Source organism: Aythya ferina (assembly GCF_964211825.1).
Source record: "Aythya ferina genome assembly, chromosome: 2".
Classification (NCBI taxonomy): domain Eukaryota; kingdom Metazoa; phylum Chordata; class Aves; order Anseriformes; family Anatidae; genus Aythya; species Aythya ferina.
In genome coordinates this window covers 2974274-2995157 of record NC_140297.1, presented here as the reverse complement: position 1 = coordinate 2995157, position 20884 = coordinate 2974274, and the positions used below count along the sequence as shown (strand labels likewise).

At 44.4% G+C, this 20884-nt stretch overlaps 1 protein-coding gene across 2 annotated transcripts in view; it reads right to left on the bottom strand.

Moving 5' to 3' along the window:
* The window catches only part of WNT3A (Wnt family member 3A), a 93738-nt gene that overhangs the window by 28469 nt on the left and 44385 nt on the right, over positions 1-20884 (bottom strand). For both annotated transcript variants that reach the window (XM_084510855.1, XM_084510856.1), the window contains one exon: positions 15629-15870. In XM_084510855.1, coding sequence (XP_084366981.1) covers positions 15629-15870 — 242 coding nt within the window. The remainder of the gene's footprint in view (positions 1-15628; positions 15871-20884) is intronic.

The window sequence follows — 20884 nt, the reverse complement described above, 5'->3', positions numbered from 1 at the left end:
CCCACAACAATATTTACAGGCATTCGCTCTGCAGGTGCAGAGATCAATGCTGAGAGAAGCTGATAACTTCCAGCTCTCAGTGGAAACCCGTGGAAGTTGCTCTGTGTCTCTGAGGAGAAGCCAGCTACGTACCCAGAGCCAGCTCCTCACCTAGTGGATCTGTGCTAGTGCTCTGATTGGAGAATTTGCTGAATCTTTCTAATCAGCTTGGTCCTGCAACCTTTAATCATGCAAATGGCTCACCTCTTCAGTGCAGCTCCAGACTTGCCAGCAAAAAGGCTTGCTGCAGGACTGAGTATGGAAACGGGAATTGGGATTTGTGCTGGCACAACAAAGTTTCTGACATCTATGGGCCTGAAAATGCATCCTTCCAAATGGATGTGTTTCCAGAGTTAGCTGGGAGGTGTAAAAACTCTTGGGCTTGCATATTGCATGGCCCAACAAGTCTCTTTAGTGGACAACGTGATTCAGGAGTCTAGCAGATATATTAGTATTTCCAACTTCCAGGTAGGCAGGGACAATGCAAAAAAAAAAAAAAAAAAAAAAGAAGGCAAAAACTAGCCCAAACAGCACAGCAAAAGTCATTGGAATTTGCTTATCCTAAGAGGACCAATTCAGTCTGGGTCTTGGGAAAAGGCTGAGATCAAATCACAAAACCTATAGTTTAGCATCATCCAGGTCTGATTCACAGCCTTGGTCAGAAAATCCGGTCTCCAGGAATTTCAGGTAACTGTGTAATAGAGGTTTAGTTTGAAAGCCTGCCCAGGACAACTCCTCACAGGAAGGCTGGGTGTGCTGTGCTGTGCTCAGGGTGCGTGGTATAACAGCATGGTATAACAGGGGGGACATAAAACGCTGTGTGGCTCAGAAGGGGCTGCCACACCAGTCAGCTCTGGTGGAAGCCTGTGGCCTCTCTGTCCCTTCCCAGCCTCCACTGTCCATCAGAAACCACAAAAATACCTCCTGGAGCTCTTTAACAAACCTAAGACTTCCATCATGAAACAGCAAAGCCTCAAAAACAGCAAGAAATGTTCAGTCACTGACATCTTAAATGGTCACCTTCACACTGAGCCTTCCTCTGCTCAGTGGATGACATCTGCCCATAGGTTTTGGAGACCTTGTCAAGGCTTCTCAAGACTTGTGGAAGTCTTGAAAGGCCTTGCTGTCATTTCAGCTGCAGAAATGTCAGTTTTCCTCCAGCTGGAATACCTGTTCCTTACCCACCCCAAGGAAGTCACTGCTGCCACGCTCAAAACGAGGCCTGTGGCGATGCTGTGTGTCACCACACGTAAGAAGCAGTCCCCAAACCCTCTAGCAGCAGGCTGTGGATGAATCATGACATTCATTCCTCAGGGAGATCTCCAAGCCCATTTAACTCAATTCATTCAGGCATTTTTATGAATTTGTTGCAAAGGCTCAGCCATTTGTGTCTCCAGAGAGAGATAGCAGGGCACCTGAAGTATGTGCTGGTACGTGATTTACCTCTGTGCCTTGCAGTACACACGTAGAAGCTGTTAGAAATGCTAATACGGGAACACAGGCCTCATCTTGAAATCTGAAGGGGGGATTACAGCCGATGAGTCCTCATTTACTTTTCCAGAAGAGCAGCAGAGATAAATCTGGCTGCTCCTTTGCAGGGTGTTAAAGGGGGATTTCCTGGTGGGTGGGTCTCCTCAGTGGGGCATTATTGTATTGGCAGTGGGGCGGGAAGGAATGGATTAAGCAACTGGCGAGGGGATATGGAGCCTTTGCATGTGTTCACAAAGGATGTGAGCTGGGGAGGGTGGAAAGCTGTCAGTGGGTTAAAGGAAATCGGGTCTGGTTCCTGGCTTAGGACTCACCACACAGTTGCTCCTCAGATGAATGGTATACTTCAGAAATTCAGCTCCCATGCTGGGTCTATCACTGGCCACCGGTGTTGTGGAAGCTGCTGGATGCCCTGGTGTGGGAGGAAGTCAGCCAGCTGGAGATGCTGACGTTGGGTCATCCAGCATACTCCATCCCATACTATCTAGCAGTGGAACACTGCCACTTCTGGAAATAAATATTATCTGCTGCCCATAAATCACTCCTGTTTCTCTCCATCCGCTTGCCTTTCTTGAACATATACATTTTTTTTTTTTCTGGTGTTTTTCTAGGCTATGGTGCAGATTTTGGTGTACTTTTATTCTAGTTGCTATGTTTGGTATTCTGGATACACATAGGCACTATGGGCAGCACCATCAACTTTGGTGCTGATTTTAGGGGTTGGTGCAAGCCTGCAGAGAGCTCAGGGACTGTGAACAGAGCTGAGCAAAGCAGAGCTGAGAATAGGTTTCCTCTCCTCCCTGGAGATGGGATCTCTTCTAGAGAGCAGAGATTTTGGTGAGTTCTTGCAGGGATTCTTCACGTTTCAGAGCCTGTATTTGCCCTCGTTTTAATACTAAGTGCAACATGTCAGTCTCTGAAGCTTGAAGTCCTGTTAAGTAAATATATTTAACTTAAAAAGCAAAATGCCCACCCACCATTTGCAGATTCCCATAGTCAGAAAAGCTGCTTAGAGATCAAGCATGAAAAGGAAGAGCTCCCATCCACTAAGCTGTACACACAGGAGACACATACTTCACCCAGGCTGGCTAGCTTCAGTTAGCTAAGGTAAGTAAAAACAGTATTTAAGCCAAGGCAGTTTGGCTGAGTAACTTAAGTTCAAGGCAGTTTTGGGTACTAGTTTGGCTGAGTAGCCAAAGTTCAAGCCGGCAAGGCAGGAGTGGCTGCCCAGCAGCTCCTGAGTCACTTGTGGCTCTCCAAGATTTTGCATACTTTTTTTGCCCCAGCTATGGTGTGTGGTTAGCAGCAGGGCTATGCTGTGTAGGGGCTAGAGAGCTCAGTATTGCCGTTAGCCTGGGATGTGGCTTGCGTGTCCAGGCCAGCTCCAGAGGAGCCACCGTCATCATCTGAGGTAGCCCTGGTGCACCACTACCCTGGATTTCCTGATGCATGTCACATACGGCTCATAGAATGAAGAAGATCCGCTATCATGTGTTGGGATTCATCCCAAGCCATCTGATCCCAATCAGGACCAAGCCTAGCTCTTCTGTCATTTTAAGCTGGGTTACCTGGTTCAGTTGCCCAGTTGGAATGAAGAACATCTGCCTTACTCTGGAAGAGGTGATGGAATCAAAGGAAACTCTAAAACAGCAGTGGGCAAAATCATCTTGAGAGGATGACAAATTATCAGTCAGCCCCACAGCCTCTCAAACAGCACAGTACCCACCCCTAGCAAGAGAAGCCTGATACGCTTTTAGCTTTTGGTTAAACACAGTAGTGATCAACCTCATAAAATAGGCAAATACGTGTAGGTAATAATTCAGAGTGCTTGATGCAGTGATCTCACTGAGTTGCAACACTGATGATTACAGCTTCTCTGCCAGTGGAGCTGTAATGCTGATACATATATTTTTAAATTGCATCTTTCCTCCTCTGAGGACTGCCTAACTATTATTTTGCAGCCAACAACAGTTGTATGAGGCTCGTGCCAGAGCTGTAATGGTGAGTGTGCTGGAGCACAGTATCATCCATTTCTAAAATATCTACTGGGAAAGTCAGGTTAAACACAGAGATATGTTGGGATCTCTTTAAAGAAGCACAAAGCAAACACTTTTTTTCACTCTTGCTTCTCTTTGCTTTTTGAAAACATTGGCCTCACATTAGGTTGTTTTAATGATTTCAGAGAAGTCATAGTAGCCTTAACATGAATAATGAACAAACGTACTAATGGCTCAGGTTGGAGTGACAGGTTTTAGTGAAATTTTTTAATTCTTACGTTTGGTTATTAGCTCCTTTGTTTGGAGAAACATAAGAAACATGGTCCTGGCTGAGCAGTTCAAAAACTTCAGTGTCCTTTTGCCATTCTGAAAACCAGCACAAGAAGGCATGATGCCATTTTCTTGCTCAATGGAGCTACACAGTATTTTGTAATATGATATTTCTATTCTCTCAACTCTTTCCTAGTCCACAAGGACCAATATCATGACATGGGAATGTGTTGGACCAAAGTTATAAATAATAAAGTCACACAGAGAACTTTTCAAAACCTGTTATTTGTAGGCATCTTGCTTTCAGTGAACACAATTAACGTGTTCAGGCACAAGCGACGTGCAGTAACTTTTGAATGAGAAGACACTGGGCTCAGAGGAGCTAAATATACAAAATATTCCTCATTTCAGATGTAATTTATGCTACTGCTATTACAAATGTCATCACATGCCACTGTGTGACTGAACATCTAACAGAGACTGTCTGTGCCCCACAGAGCTCCCACCTGTCCCTCTCAGGGCTCTCAGTTCCAGCTGTGGAACAATCTATATCTGAAATGCAGCCAGGAAAGCAAACTGAAAATGCTGGATGAACACAAACATCTTCCTCCACCGAGAATCAGCAGCACTAAAATACTTTGCCACCTTTTGTTATTTCTCCAAGAAGAATCTGTGCAATTTCCTGCTGGAGCATCTTCTTGGTGGAACTCTCTGTTTTATAACAGGGGAGAATGAGCCATGGATTTGGGGCCTATCTATTACAGCCCCTGTTTTATAGAGCTGTAAGGCTGCTTTATGAATTTAGGGGGTCCTTAGGAGAGCACTGTTGTTACTTCACTCCCAGTGAATTTGGATTTAGGCAGCTTGTCAGAATGAAGGAGTTATCTGAAGAGTATGTCATGCCTCAGGCTAGCAATGAGGGCCAAAAAATCAGATTTCCATATTATGGGAAATTCTAGTGGTGGGTTTATTTATTTATTTATTTTGAGAGAGTGTTGAAAATCAGACAGAGAATATAACAGTCTGAATGTTTCCATGTGATAAAAGGCTGAAAAAAATAGGCTGTTGAAGCATTTTATCTTGTTAATGTTGGAATTTTGTTTGACAAGATGAAATCATTCAGCTTCAATGATATCAAAACACTTCAATATTCTATAAAATATTAAGTGTACAGCAATGTGCTTCTTTGATAATTTAATGACTTGCTATTTTGACATAAGATCATGTTCAAACCAAAAAGAAGTAAAATGAGTTCTGTTCAAGAACTCAGATGAAACGTACAAAACAAAACAAGAAAGTCAAAGCCGTGCATTTTTGCCTTGAAATTTTGGGGCTTTTGCAAAACACCTCCATTTTTATGTAGCTGACTTTTCTGATTGAAAACTGGCGCAGTAAATAAACAAATATGTCTGTGACAAGATATAATATCTCCTGTGCTGGATTCTGTGTGCCTAGCCTAAGGGGTCTCCAACTTTTTTATGTCTCCGGGTGAACAGAAATATCTCCTTGTGCCCTCCCCACCCATTCACACTCCCACAACATCCCTGTGGCAACAGCTTCCCTGGGAAAGTAGCATGATTAGGAAAGGATAAACCATAATTATTAGCTATCATTTAATGTGATTTAGCACCTGGAAATAATGGAAAGGAAATTGTGCCAGATGCTTAGTCAACAAACTGCAGCCTACCAGGAAACGTTCCGTGAAGCATTACTGCCCCGTTGATCAAACCTGAGAGCAACAGTTATAAGCAGCCCAATAAAACTACCCAAATTATGTTGCAAGAGCTGCAGGGCCCTGCGTATGACCTACTTTGGTATCACTCTCTTTGAAGTGTCCTGTCATTTCTGTGATGCACTCCGTGGGAAATGGAGATGATGAGGAGCAAGGACCTGCTTCACTGTCTCTATCAAAGCCAAAAGCAGAGACAGAATAAGAACTTTTCTGCCTTGTTCCCTGTCATTGGCCCAGGGAGAGTCTGGAGCAGACAGCCAAATAACACCTATGTTTTATAAACTGTTTTTTCTTTTCCAGGAAGGGTCGGGTGACCCTTTATGGGTCTCCCTAGTATGAAATAAAAGGAGAAGATGCTCTCCATTCCTACACTCATGACCTGTATTCATTGTTGAGTTCCACCTCAAGCCTTGTGGATGGCTCTGTATTGCCCAGGGTATTTTGCTGGTCTCTGGATTTCTGGCTGTGTTTTGCCTTCAGGTTCTACAGCCACCTACAGCTAAAGCTTCAGAGCCTCCCTGATGTTCACCATGCCTCCTTCTGCTTCTTAACACCCTCCGTGCCTCCAGCTTCAGTTAAAACAAGGCCACGACAGCTTCCTTCAAGCTTTTCCTGAAAGCATATCCATATTTTGTTATATTTATTGTCCTCTTTTTTTGGCCCACTTAGTGATGTGCTGTGGGCAGCACTCCCTAGAAGCATCTCAGTGAGCTGTGGGAGCATGCTGAGAGTGAGCAGGAGATGGTACACTGGAAACTTCCCTGCTTAATACCTTTGGGTCCACTTTAGGTAATCCTCAGGTACCTAAGCTTCACCCATCGCATGCTCTTTGTCCAAAAAAATGCCTCTTCTTTGTAGCACCCCTGTTATTCTCTCATTCCTGCTTTGTCCTCACTTCTCAGCCTTAAATCAACAGCCCGTGCAACATGGCCGTAATTGCTCCTACGAGCACATCATTCACAGGTACAACTAAAATACAGTCATAACAGTCCCTTTTAACAATTCCCTCCCCCTGAAGCCTGATCCCTGCCTCTTTGTTAATCCTATGCATCTTGGATGACAAGTCCTTACTTTGAAGAATGTCCTCCCTGAAAGATGAGGCTGAGGGAGCAGGGAACCATAGAAGTTAATACATCAAGGAGTATCTAGCAGGCCTTTGCAGGGACCATGCTAACTTATCTCTTGCTGAGAAGCGCCTGGGCTTTATCCTGCTCTGCAGCCCCTTGCACTGGAGGTGCCAAGGAGGTTTGTGAAGTGTGTGTGAATGAGAGACAGGCCATGGACACGACTGCAGTACTCTGAGAAAGCCCTGACATGCAGGCAGTGCATCCATTCCCCTGCCGTGCAGGAAAGAGTGTGCAGGGCAGTGTTACATGTTGTTTTTCTTCTCTTGCTGCCCATCTGTATCTGCTCATGTAGAAACAGGAGGAAATGCTCTATAGGGATCCGACCTGATGATCCTGCAGCCCCTTCTGGCCTTAAAATCCCTGCATCCATTCAGCACTGACAGCTTATAACACATCTCCCAGGGTTAAAAAAAAAAAAAAAAAAAAAGGAAAAAAAATAATCCACATTCACTGGCTTGGCTCCCTCTTTGTCACCAGACTTTGCTTGTTTTGGCTGTTAGGTACATATCAGCAGACGCATGGCTAGCTCCTCAGCCAAAGAAAGCCACCCTCGCAGACCCCAGCTCAGGACCCATCCCACAGGGGTGGGTTGGGATGTGGTGCTTGGGGTTGAAGCCCACCACGTCCCCTTCCCCCTGAGCCTGCCGTGGTGGCCTTATGGGTGGAGGCGACCGAGCCTCCGCTGCCCGCTTCTCCCTCCTGGCTCCTGTCCATGCGTGTGCGTGTCTGTGCCGCCCGTTGCGCGCAGAGGGCCCATTTGGGGTCGGGATTCTCCCAGGACAAAGGGATGCTAATCAGCTCCCTCTACTGTTGCCTTTTGTCTAGGACTAGCTCCCACGCTTGGACTTGGCACACTGGGATGCGGCAGAGGGAGCTCCTTGTTGCAACCAGCCTGAGCCCAGTTGGGGAATGCAATGTACCCAGCAGGGAAAGGGGAAGGAGGGGGGGAGGAAATAAATCTATAACTGCACAGCCCGCTCGCTGCCAGCCCATCGCATTGTGCATGCTGCCTGAGGCAGAAGTTTCCAGTGCCTCCCGCCGCCGGGAGAGACGCCACCGGTTTTGTAGCCACGGGCTGTCTTGTTCCTGCTCCCCTCCCCGATCCCCTGTCTAATGTTTTAGTCGCCAGAAAAAAATCTCCATGTCAGGGCTGACAGCTGAAGGCTGGTGGAGTGGGAGGTAGGAGGAAGCGCGGCGAGCAAACAGGATCGGCTCCTGGCATTGAGGCTGTTTCCTTTTCACCATCGGCACTCTCCTGGGTTTGCAGCCTCTGTCTGGGTGTTGGCTGCAGAAGGGAGCTGTTTATACGGGCTCAGAGGGCTCTGCAGAGGCACAAGAGCCAGGTCTTTATCCCAGGATCACTTTGCAGGTGGAGAGGTGATAAGGTCAGGACCTCTTGCTAAGAAACCCTAACTACACTTAAGCCCACCGAACACAGACCAAGGGCAGCCTCCAGCTGTCTCACCTATTCATGCTGGGATTGGAGAGGCAAATGCAGCCAGACATGATGTTAACCATGGTCTGCTGGGTGCTATCCTGTGGTACCAGAGGGCTGCTCAGTGCTTGTCCTCGTACACCACTCAAGTCACAAGTGGCTGAAGTGATCCCTTTGGATTCTGACCTGGCCCTACTGGCAGCCCCAGCAGTAAGACAAGGAGCTCCTTAGCCACGTCATGAGTATCCTGCTCCCAAAGGTTGAAAGACTAACACATTGGCAAGTTCCCTTGGCATCTATGTTTGCTTTTCTTGCAACTTTATTCTTGCCAAGGCTCTGTGGAAGCTACTAATCTCCCAGTATGGACATGGGCTACAAACCAGAGGGGTGATTACTGCCCATACAGACCTCCCCAAAACCCAATTCCTCTCCAGAGCTGCTGCTGGTATTGAGCGAGGTGAGTAAAGTCAGTTCAGAAACGCTGCAGCCATGGATATGAGCTGTTCTGTACCTGTGGGCTGGAACACAGGATCAGGCAGTGCCGTGATATACTGGCGCTTATTACTGTCTCGTCTCCTGAAGTAATCCCCAGCTCCACGCTCAATTTATACTGACACCGAGCACAACTGATGCTTCTGTCCCGAGCCAGGAGCTGCCAGTCTTTTTTCTCAGCAGCACTGGCAAATCTCTGGCCTACAGTATTTATGCATCTTGATGGCTGAGTGGAGCTTGCATAGTCACATTTTCAATCCTGATCCTTCCAGTTTCCTTCCCCATAGTTACAGGGTAGAGTTTGTAGATCTCCGTTGTTGATACCAGGGCAGCTGCCCAAATTGCCATTAGCGGAGAGGTAGACGGGGTGTGGTTGGAAATCAGATCCTCTTGGGAAGAGTTTCATGAGAGAGCAGAGAGTACCTCCTACATGTAACTAACCTCCTGGATGGATCAGTATCTTGTGGCTTTCTGCTCATGCCTTACTTTATTGCAGAAGTGGAGAAGTCTGATCTAGAGTAGGGGAAGGGGGGGGAAGCATTTGGCACAGAGACAACTGAGATGCCAGAATGCCATCAGGAAAATATGATGAGGTCTGCTAAACATCTTAATTTTAAATCATGCAAGACATTATGGGATGGGATTATGCCTGAAATAGCAAGGGATTGTCTGTAGTCAGTGGTCCAGGAGATCCTTTTTGGTGCCATGTTCTTACGTTACTAAAATGGCCTCTCCAACACAGGCTGGATGACAGGACTGCTTTCTAACAGGAGAGAAGCAGAGGTGGGTGGGAGCTACTTGCCCCCCAAAATGGGCCTCTAAGAAGTGCACATGGAAGTCTGAGCTTGTAGCCCTAGGCTCCCTCTATAGTCAATGGAGAGAAATAAACATCTTAGTATGATTCATGTTATCCTGAGATAGGTGTCTAAGATAGGTCAGATGAATTGCTCTCTGGAGATACCAACTGCTCTCCACTGACTACAAAGGGAGCCTGGGGTGACTAGCTCAGACTTCAACATCTAACTTTAGTAGATGAGATCAGCTCTATCTGAGAGCCCGTGCAGTGGTATTGTTACAACACAACGTGAAAAAAAAATATGGATACTTGTGTCTCCAAGGTATTATAACTGAATTTAGAAGTCTTTTTCTGTCCCTGATAAACCTGGGGAAAAACTCACATGGACTTTGTTAGGCACAAGTTGACAGGGACAAAAGAGTGAACACATCAACATAGCTACATCTTGGCATTCTTAAGAGAGAAGAGACATGGGGCTTATCTCCAGAAGATCAAGAATCCAAATTAAGCCTAGCTTCAAAGGTAACAGCAGCCAGCATCCCATAAAATACTAGATGTGACTTGAATCCCACATCCCTAATGAGCTAGATGAACGCCTGTTCTGCCCCTCATGTGGTCCATGGGAGCAGGAGTCTTCTCACCAGAGAGCTGGATTCCCTGGATTCCCTCCCTGGATTCACAGAATCACAGAATCACAGAATTTTCTAGGTTGGAAGAGACCTCAAGGTCATCGAGTCCAACCTCCAACCTAACGCTAACAGCCCTCCACTAAACCATATCCCTAAGCTCTACATCTAAGCGTCTTTTGAAGACTTCCAGGGATGGTGACTCCACCACTTCCCTGGGCAGCCTGTTCCAATGCCTCACAACCCTTTCTGTAAAGAAGTTCTTCCTAACATCTAACCTAAAACTCCCCTGGCTCAACTTAAACCCATTCCCCCTCGTCCTGTCACCAGGCACGTGGGAGAACAGGCTAACCCCCACCTCTCTACAGCCTCCTTTAAGGTATCTGTAAAGAGCAATAAGTAAGATTGATGGAGAGGTGTAGAAACTTCAGGGTGTGTATAATTTAACCGTAGATGTCTGCAGTGCATCGAATGAATCATGCCCAGAGGACCCCAGCATCAGATGGAACTCCCTTGACCTGTCTCACTGTCTGACATAACGCACCCAACTTTGCTGACTCATGGCTCTTCTGCGGGCCTCAGTTTCAACTTTTTAATTTCTTGTGGTGGAGAGCAACGTCAGAAGTTCTCCCAAGCAACATGTTTAGCTTAGCAGGATATTGATGACTGACCTGTTTATGAAGTGTAAATCACAAAGACAATGCCCTGCTCTATGAGAGTTATCCTGAATCTAGCAAGGAAAAATATAGTGAGTGGTTGTCAAGGCCAGAGCAGTGCTGCACATGAAATGAGGAAACTACTAAAAGGAGTGCTAGATCCTCTATCTCTTGGTGGTATGTCAAGACAAGACAACTTTTGGGAAGAGATGTCCTAGTCAAATTCAGATTTTGGTTTCGTTCCAGAAGTCTTGAGGTGAAATACTCCAGTCTGCATCTTGAAAGAAATTTGGATAGTCTGACAGTCCTGACAGGTCTTAAACATGCAATGAACATGCTACTAAGGGAAGGAGGGAAATGGGAGGAGGGTAGAGGCATTTGGGATCCAGTGATTTCATATCTGTATCAATCATACACTATTATTGCTGCCCGTTCCTTTGCAAGATGTCCTTCAAGGAAACGGTTTGCCATCATTTTCTGAAGGACACTCTGCTGTATCTACAGTCTGTGTCCTCTGCAGTGACATCAGGAGTGGACATAACAACAATTCTTTAGGATTCATGATCACCGTGGATGACATCTCATCCCACTTTGATTTGTGCTGGAAGGCAAGACATCTACCCAGCCAAAGCAATTCTGTGGTCTCAAATCCACTGTATTTCATGCCATACCCACCCTGGTAACTGCTCAGGCAGGAGATGTACCAAAAAGGCTGTCTCTGCTGGGCAGGAAGGGGGCTATGCCAGGAGGGCATGAACCTGGGCACTCCACCACTTCTGTGTCTCTGGTCTTTTCCATTCTAGCATGATCAATGGCCAACAATTATTTCCAGAATTAATTTATGTCCCTGAGCCTCTGCATCACCCATTAGACTCTCATTTGTCCAGTGGGGAATTTGATATATGTCCTCAGAGGGCACATCCGACGGGTGCAAACGCTTGACAAAGCCACCCGCCCTGGCTCGTCCAAGCCCCCTTGCATGCCGGCAAACGCCCCGACGTATGAAAAAAGGGACGGAGTGGCTTCCAAAGGTTGCACGAGTGTTAAACTCTAATAAACAAGCCCCGTCGGTGAAAGCTGAAAGAATCCGAGCCCTCCCCAACAAAGCATTTAATCCAGTTTGGCATAACCTTTGACATTATTAGGGATCGCAGTGACCCTAATCCAATCAGATTGATTAACTAAAGCGGAGACCCCATAAGCTGACCCCCCTCTGGCCTCTGCTATTTAGCCCTGACCAAACAGTGGGAGAGACGTGCCGTATTTACACCACAATGGGTCCGCGCTGAGAACCTGTTTCATTACAGAGCGACTTAAACTCCCATTACTCCATCAATGTATCATTCTTCAATAGTTCATTAAAAGCTGCTCCTCCACAACGACGATTAACCATTTCTCAGCCCAGCTGGCAGGTTTAGAGCCCCAGCCAGTCTTTAGCAGAAGGAGGTGGGAGTGAGTGAAAGAAATAGATAGACAAGGGCTCCCTTTTTAAATTTAAACGAACTGGGGGGCTTAAATAGTTTGAGGCAATTTACTTTTATTGAAAGGAGGAGGAGAGGGAGGAAACTTTTATTTTGACTTAATTATGTGCCGAGGTCCTTTAAAGAGACAGGGCCATGATAAGCTTTTATTGTGTTAGCTCTCTTGAGATTGGTTCATATTTCTGCCTAGAGGAGTTTCAAAGAGAGCTTGCACTGTGCTGAGAGGCTAGAAAATGCACCACAACTTGTCTTTAGTCCATAAATGTTAAAAATGTGGCAAATGACACAACTACTAATAGCCACTTAACTCTGAGATGGAGAACTCCTGGGTTGCGCAGTTCACTTTCTGTTGTTGGTGAAGGCACGTCCCTCTACTACATACTCCAGAATCTTATCCTGTATATTTTTAAAGACAACTTTAAAATCTTTCCTTGTTCTTTAGGCAACTGAAGGATATGGAAACTGCCTTACAAGCAGCCACACCTCTCAGGTAAGCAGCTGGGCAAGAGCTGTGGCTAACATGATCTCTTAATATCGCATGATTGTACCCACACTCTGCTCCACTGCTTCACACAATACAGGTGAAAAAAACATTATGAGCCCCAAAGAAACAAATAAGAGCATATTTTTTCCTCTATAATTCATTCTGTTAGAAAATTTCAAGTGTTTTTCTCTCCACAGTAGCTGAGATTTGAACTTCTGGGAGACCAGAAGCAACGTGAACTGTGGCCCCTTATGTATGATTGATAGATCGGCTTAGGTAGGAGGAAGGAGATCAGACTCACTTCTCTTCCTATAAGAACATCCTGGTCTTTGAATTCCCAACAACTCAGGATACCTGAGACACCTATCTCATAGCATTTTACAAGGAAAACTCATATACATGTATATACACTATATATAGTATATATAGTACATGTATATGTACTATATATACTATATATATATATACTACAAGATATATACATGTATATATACTATCTATATAATATATATATGTATACATAGTTGTAGCTGAAACAGATGGGATTTCTTCCCACAGATAGGGCCTGTGGGGAAAAGAGTTTGGTTCCAGATGAGATATCAGAATATGTCTCTTAAGGGGCCTGGTCTGGTGACAGCTTGGCACAGCTGAATCACAGCCTGAGCCTAGCCCTGAATTAGCAATGAGATGCCAAAGCAGCACGGGCAGCCCAGACAGTGAGGCAGCCTCAGAGAGATTTGGGCCTAGGAAGTATTTCCTGAAGGCATTAAAATCAATCCTTTTCAATCACAGAAGTCCAGATAGTCGTGCAAGGCAAAAGGGAATTGCTTTAGTGACTACACTGGTGTGTGCTGAGGGAAGACAGGGCCTCTATTGACAGAGATGGGAAGCTGAAGTTGGATCTTGGGTGACTTAAAATTCAGGACACAATGCAGAGTGTCTCTTTTCTCTCTCCCTTTCTCTCTTTCTCATTCTCTCTCCCTCTTTCTCTCAGTCTTGTTTTTCTCTCTTTCTCTCTCTCTCCCTTTCTCTTTCTCCCTTTCTCTCTCTCTGTCTCTTTCTCTCTTTCCTTCTGTCTTTCTCTCTGTCTCTTCCCCTCTTTCTCTTTCTCTCTCCTTCTTTCTCTCATTCTCTCTCTCTTTCTCTTTTTCTTTTTCTTTTCTCTCCTTCTTTCTTTCTGGGTAGGAGCTCAAATATGTTCCTACCCTGGGGGATCTGCCGCACAAGAATGTGACTGAGCTGTTTTTTCTCCCCCCTCCTGCTGTAGGTGAAGCAAAACTGAAGGGTGGTTTGATTCTCCCTCAAGGAACAACATTCTTCAGTTATGAAATCGTCCCAGCCTTCTCTCCCTCTTTGAGCCTGGCTACTGAAAGCCTGCAGTCTCAAGCAGGGACCGACCCTTCATGTCGACATGGTTATGAGATAATGCTTGTAGGATTGGGGCCCCTTTGGTCAGCCAGGAGGTCAAGATCTCTTTCCTCCTGCTGTCATTGCTACAGGAGACACCAAGTATCTAATCCAAGAGCTTCTGGGAGTGCAAGGAGATCCACGTGTCCTTGAGGAGATCCAGTCTTGTGACAAAGCAAAGGCATTGATTTATCTGGTTTACCTACTCCCTGTGCCCAGTGGCTGCTCTTGGGCAAGTTACCTTGGGCAAGTTGCCGATGGGAAAAATGTTTTGCTGTGCTGGCCTAATTCAAACGCTATAGTCACCCAAGAGTGATGCACCCAGAATAAGCGCTTTAATTACATGCCAAACATTGTGATATGACACCTTGATATGGCTGTAAGTGCAGCACACTGCGGTTCTTACAGGCGTAATTGTTTTGGGATGATCTCTTTCTGATAAACCTGGATGGTGACACCAGTGTAAGCGTGGAGCCTCAGCTCCTAGCAGGGTAACGGTACCCACCCAGGGCTGAAATCACCTCTGCTGGGTGCGTGTGAAACGCCTGTTCTGGCTGGTGGAGGCCATGATACAAATCAAGGCTTTGTTCTCTGCTGGCTGCCGCCATGCTCTCTGATATATTTTTAAAAATCCACAGAGGAAGAAATGCCCGAGCCTCTTCTGAGTCACACATCAGGGGAAAAACAAATGAAAACCCATAAAATCCCCTCTCTACTGACATCAAGTCCTGGAAGGATGTGCCCTGAGATGGAGAGCTACATACACTGGATCAGAAGGGTTCCCTGAAACATATCCCAGATGCTCTCTCCTCTCCTTATACAAAATCAAATAGTGCTGCCCGTTGTTCCAGAGAAAGCAATTCCAGCTGCCAGACTATCAGGAATATATAACTGTTTCCCTTTGGCTAAACCAAAAGAAGAGAGGAAAAGGGGAAAAAAAAAAAAAAGAAGAAAGAAAAAAAAAGAAGGAAGGTTTTCCATTCCTCTTCTGGTGCTCTCCTATTCCTCCGTAGCTCTGCACAGGGCAACTGGATTTACCATCTCAGCAGGACCCAAATGCAAAACAAGTCTGCCTTGTGGACAAACTCCTTTGTGCTCAAGGGAGAGGCAGAGCCTACCCAGCAATTCAGCAAGTTAGGACAAAATATTTCTAATAGTTCCCACTTACATCAGCTGGAGCTTATATCAGGGGGAGCTGGGTCAGAATTAGCTGCCTGAATGACTGCACTGTCTTAATTTGCCATGTTCAAAAACAATGAAAGCAGAACCATTAGCAATAAGATTTCTGCAGGCCTTTGAACTTCTTTGTATTCCACTACAGCACCAACACTGGTGTCTGATAAGTTCAATCCCTAGGAACCATCCCCAAAGGGACTGCGTTCAGACGCTGCCATGCAGCCCATTATTTCCCCTCTATCACTGGAAGAGATGAGAATGTGGCATGAAGTGCCATGGGGTTAGAAAAGGACAGGCATTCAGGCATGTGTTTTATGTAGAAATTGATCAGACATATACAAGTTCACATCAGGTTTCTCAAAATCTTTGCTGCTACTCCACCATGGACACTGCTGTCACCAAACCCATAGCACCAGGCTCACCTTTATCTAGCACGGGCCCGAAGATGGCTAGGCTGTCATTGACAGTTGTGCAGTTCCACCTCCTCCCTCGAAATTGGTGCTGGCACTCCTGGATCCCAATCTTCACCCCTTCTGCTACGCTGGGCATGATCTCCACATAGTTCCGACAGAAGCGTAGCTGCTTGGGGACCAATCCTGGGATGCTCCCGCAGAGGATGGGCTGAGTCCCCAGGGAGGAATACTGGTGACCAATTGCCAAGGACCTGGAAAAAACACAAGGAAAAAGAAATGCTGTCAGGCTGGCTTTCATCTTTTTACCTGAATCCAAGAATGGAAAGAGAAAACCAACATTTTCAGTTCCTCTGTGCATTCCCCTTTCCAGAAGACATCTTTCACACTGTCATCTCTCCAAAACAACATAATCTCTCTGCTGAGGTTCTCTACAGGTCCAACAGGGCAAGAAACTCTACCTTTAATATCTTCCTTCCATTTCCTTCATCCTCTCAAAGTTATCATTGAGCTTCTTCTTAAAGATTCTCATCTCATACAGTTAGTTTCCTTCGCAACCAGCAGATCAAACCATATTTCTTTCTTTGAGAACCACACATACCTGCAAAAAAGCAGGTGGGTTTTACAGGAAATTTGTCAGCTGCAGAAGCCCAGGGATTAGAGAGTCAAAAGCACTTTCAGAGTTACACAGGGTAATACTGTAGAAGACACCTTGCTCCAAGTCTTTGGAAGGGAAACATGAAAAATTGTTGATCATCACACAGTTCATCAGTGTGCCCTGTATGTTTGAACCTTATCAGGTAGCTTGTGTGCACTGAAACTCAATGTAAAAATTTGAGCAGATTGGACCATGAAAACTAAAAACCTGACTCTGAGCTAAATGCCATAGGAACGCTAAATTCACTACACCATGACACTTTCATAAGGAGCTAAATTTCCTGTGCTGTAGAGAAATGGGAATGGAAATGTAGTCCCAATGGAAAGAAGGTAAGCTGAGAAAAAACACTCCCATGGCTTAATAAATGTCCAATATCAATGCTATTCCCCTGTGTGAAAAAAGGGGCTCATGTCAGTAGAGACGTTCATGCAAGGGTGCATGCAAGTTTGGAGACATGGCTGGCATATTGGTAACCTCCCTGAAAATGTGGTCTCGGAAAGATTTTGTGCTCCTTAGTAAAGTATTTCCAGTAACACCTGTTTAATTCAGGCATGTGCTTTGCAAAGCTTTATGCTGGGGCTTTCTAATCAGTTTGTAGTGTTTAAAAAATAAATTATTAAAATGACTGCCAGTGTCCTTCTGGATATTAGTTTAGCAGGTTTTCACTTTACTCTCACACTAATTTTAATCTGGGAAACTTCAAAAGCAGGGTTATATGTTCACAAAACAATGCCAGCTTTGCTGTACTGACACAGGGATATGGAGAGCCTACTTTGACCATCAGTCTGTGAATTGCTTTGGTTAAAATGTGGAGATTAAAATGAAAATTAAAAACAACAACCACAACAACAACTTGAGTGCAACTTCTGTGCTGAGCGAAATGGAAGCCTGCTGAAAGGAGTGTCCATGAACCATTTTGTTGGTTGAAGCCTTCGAGACAAACAAGTCAGCTATGCAGAGAGATCAGCAGATATGTAGCTAATTAGATAGATTTTTAAAGTGTTTTTACTGGTGCTTCTAATAATAACCTTGATTACTAAAAGTGAAGGGATTTTTAGAATATAATTTCCTTTTCTTCTAATTAAATCTCTTGATTGACTTTTCTTCTTGGAATTAATGACAAACAGAAACCTGCCTGGGCAGTGTATATTTCTGTTTACATTCATTTTTGCTGTGTGGTTTTCATTTGGGAACTGCCTGGTGTGTTTGTATTATCAACAAGCAGTCAGAGAGTATGTCTCCACTCTCTGTTGCTCTAAATAAAATAAATAAAATAAAATAAAATAATATATTACAAAAAAATATTTCATTCAGGGGGTTGGGTTCACAAGAAAACTAGCTTGACATTATCACTTTTCCAGACTAGGATAAAAATTGTTTGACATTGTCTGTCATTTTTATGGGAGAAGAGTATTTGCAGTCAGTAATATGCCTTCCTGGTGGGTACCCAGTGAAGAGAGGACAGAGATGAAAAGGAGGTGGACATTCAGATCATCAGGTAGCAAGGTATTTTAGGCTCAACTCAGCAGCTTTACTAAGAGCGAATAGGCTATGCTTTAGAAATTTGTCCTTTCCAGGCAGGTGAGACATCCCTATGTCATGACATTCATTTCTCAAACCCAGATTTCCCTAGGTAGAACGCTGGCACTAAGATAATCAGCTCAGCCAAGATGGTGGCCTCCAAGATGTTGCCCAGTAAATTAAATTTAGATGGACAAGGTAAAAGGTGCCTGAGAAAGTAAAGGGTTTTCAAATGATTTCCTAAACTTAGGTGTCTCTTTCCACCTCAGCTGCATTACTAGGAGAGGATTAATTTCAACTAACATTAAAAGACAGTTCTTCCTAACCCAAGAAAGGAGTGTGAGACAAGTATGAACTGCCCTCCAGAAGTCCCTGTCTCTTTCCAGCAAATTAAGAGTAAGGCAAGCAGCTTACGTGGACTAGGAATAGTGTTCATCTCACCTACCTTCTTATGTCTCAACATGGACATCTCCATCTATCTACACACCCCAGGCTGCTTTAGTAATCAGTTAGTGGAAGGAAACCGGCACTTCTAGGGTACGATTCATCTGCCCCATTTTAGATGTCTGCTTAGGTGAATCATGACTTTGCCTCCATTGAATGTGTTGACTAGGCTATCAAGATACCCGGGTGACTGGCTGAGTGGGATATGTCTGCACTGTAAGAGTCTCCAGATGAATCATGATAGCTAACATATGGGATGGCTAAGTTCCTTGAAAAAGCCCAGCTCAGGAAAGCTAAGAGCTGTGTTGAAGTCTACGCAAAGAGCTAAGCTGTAGGACAGAGACAAGTTGCAGGAGTGCTCAAGAGCAGTCAAGGAAAGGACCCAGCTAACTTGTTTTTCACATCTTTGTGGCTTGATGGGGATTTCTTGAGCTTTTGATTAATTCAGGGAACAACTAGTGGCCAAAAAACGCCAGTGAAATGGAGCCCGTGTCAGGTGTTTTCACTTTGACTTTGCTGTGTACATTTTCATTTAATTGTTAAACTATATATGAAACACTGGATCACAGTTCCTGGACTAAAGACACCTTCTAAAACATTGTTTCAGGCTTTAGAGTATTTTCTTGGTGTGATCCCTCTGTAACCTTGTTGAACCTATGGAGTCTTAGGGTGCTACATCTCCAACTCAAAGCCCATTCAGTCCCCAAACACCTGGGAGATAAGAAGTATTTCCAGAAGCTAAATTTAGACACTGTAGACTCAAAAGCTACATGTTCCTTATCTCTATAAACATTGGAGAGAAAAGGATGTTTACAGTGAAGCTTCCAGTCTCCAGAGAAGAGCACAAACTTAGTTGCTCTGATTCATCCTTCAGAGAGTAGTTCCTCCACTGACTGTGGAGAGAGTCTAGGATGGCTGCTTCCAGTGCCTAAGGTTAATTTTGGTTAAAATATCTACAGAGCTTGTTCCCACATCAACCAAAGTCACCAATACCCTTCCCAAAGCTTTCATAAGTGCCTCATTCAGTTCCTAACAAAGACAAAATATCCACTGAGATAGAATCAACCTGTTGTTGGCTCCATACATCATGTTGTGAAGCCAGGAGAACATTCTTTAGCTATTTTGACAGGACCTGAATGAAACTTTAGGTTTACAATTAAACTTAAATTATGTGAACATCCAAACTCATGACTCTCTCTACGTTTTTGGAAGTTACTGCAGTGGTACAGTGAAAATATTAGACATAGGAAGAGGAGTTTATAGGTTGGTGTCCTTAACTATTCGTTTCCGTTGCTGGGAAGATCATCTAAGATAAAAAAAAATAAAAACATGTAGAAATACTTTTAATTGCTTTTCACACTGCTCCCTTCTCAATACAGTAGGGAAACAGTCACACCTTGCTTTGATCTGTGTTACAGTCTGGAAAGTTTAATCTGCAAAAGACAATCTCCAGCAAGAGTCTTGTTCTCAAGGCGTCATCAGGCACTGAGACAGTGAAATGTAAATTTGGCATTTTATGGAGGAGTGTATAGTCACTTCATTTCCAGCTGAAGATACAGGGTAGAATCTCAACATCCCTCCATGTATAATGTCTCTGCTATTAAACACGGCTAAGCACAGTCCTTGTCCTAGCTCACTTGCAGACTCTGGAGTATGATAACATCAGTCGGAGCACCTTCTTTTGGTCTCTGCTTTGCTACCAATGTAAACACTTTCTCCCTTTCTATGGTCAATTCACTGTTAGGAGAACCACATTCTTTCAGCTTCCTGTCATTTTTATTGATTATGAGATATGAACCTTATGAACTTTCCACTCCACCCACACCAAACAAAAAAAACAAACAAAAATCCACCACCACCACTGAAAAAAAAACAAACCCACCAAAACCTTTAGAAAAGACTGGGAAAGCCTATGAAGATCAGAATCTCATTTCAGTGTTACTCAACATTCTGGTAGCTCTCTTTGTTGATTCTCCTCATTGTTTCCAATGATCAAATCTGTCTTTTGTATTTTCCACTCTCCTGCAGTTTGTTTCTGAAGTGTTTTCCACGTGGTGGTGATTTTGAAAATGTTGTGTCAAGAAATGGGCCAAGTGGTGAATATTGTAGTCTAACCAGTCATCATCTTCAAATTTCTTAAACACCAACATTTTCTAGATGCATTGACACTGACCTGTTTTTTTTTTTTTTTTTTTTTTTTATCACTGAAGAATTCATGAAGCACCCACATTTACAAAAAAACTCATCCCCAGAACAGGAGCTGATTAAGCTTGACCCAAGGGAAAGGGTCAAAGATACTTTTTTTTTTTTCAAACCAATTTGCTTTCTCTTGCCATTAGCACAGGAGGAGCCATGAAAACACTATTCTATATGTCCACAGCCAAAGTTCTTCGCTTATCTTTAAGCCTTGCATGCCCTGAAGTGTTTAATTCAACCTTCAATGAGCATTTTTTTTTGCCAACACACCTAGAGAGCTCTTCATTTCCCTTATCTCAATCTATCTGCTCCTTCAGCAGAGCGGTTGTAGATAAGTACCCAGGCACCTTCCTAATAAATTACATGTACCCTCCCTCTTGGAATGGACACCCCAGCCAGTTTATGAGGAAGAAATATGCAGGAAATATATTCTCATAGGTTCTTCAGGA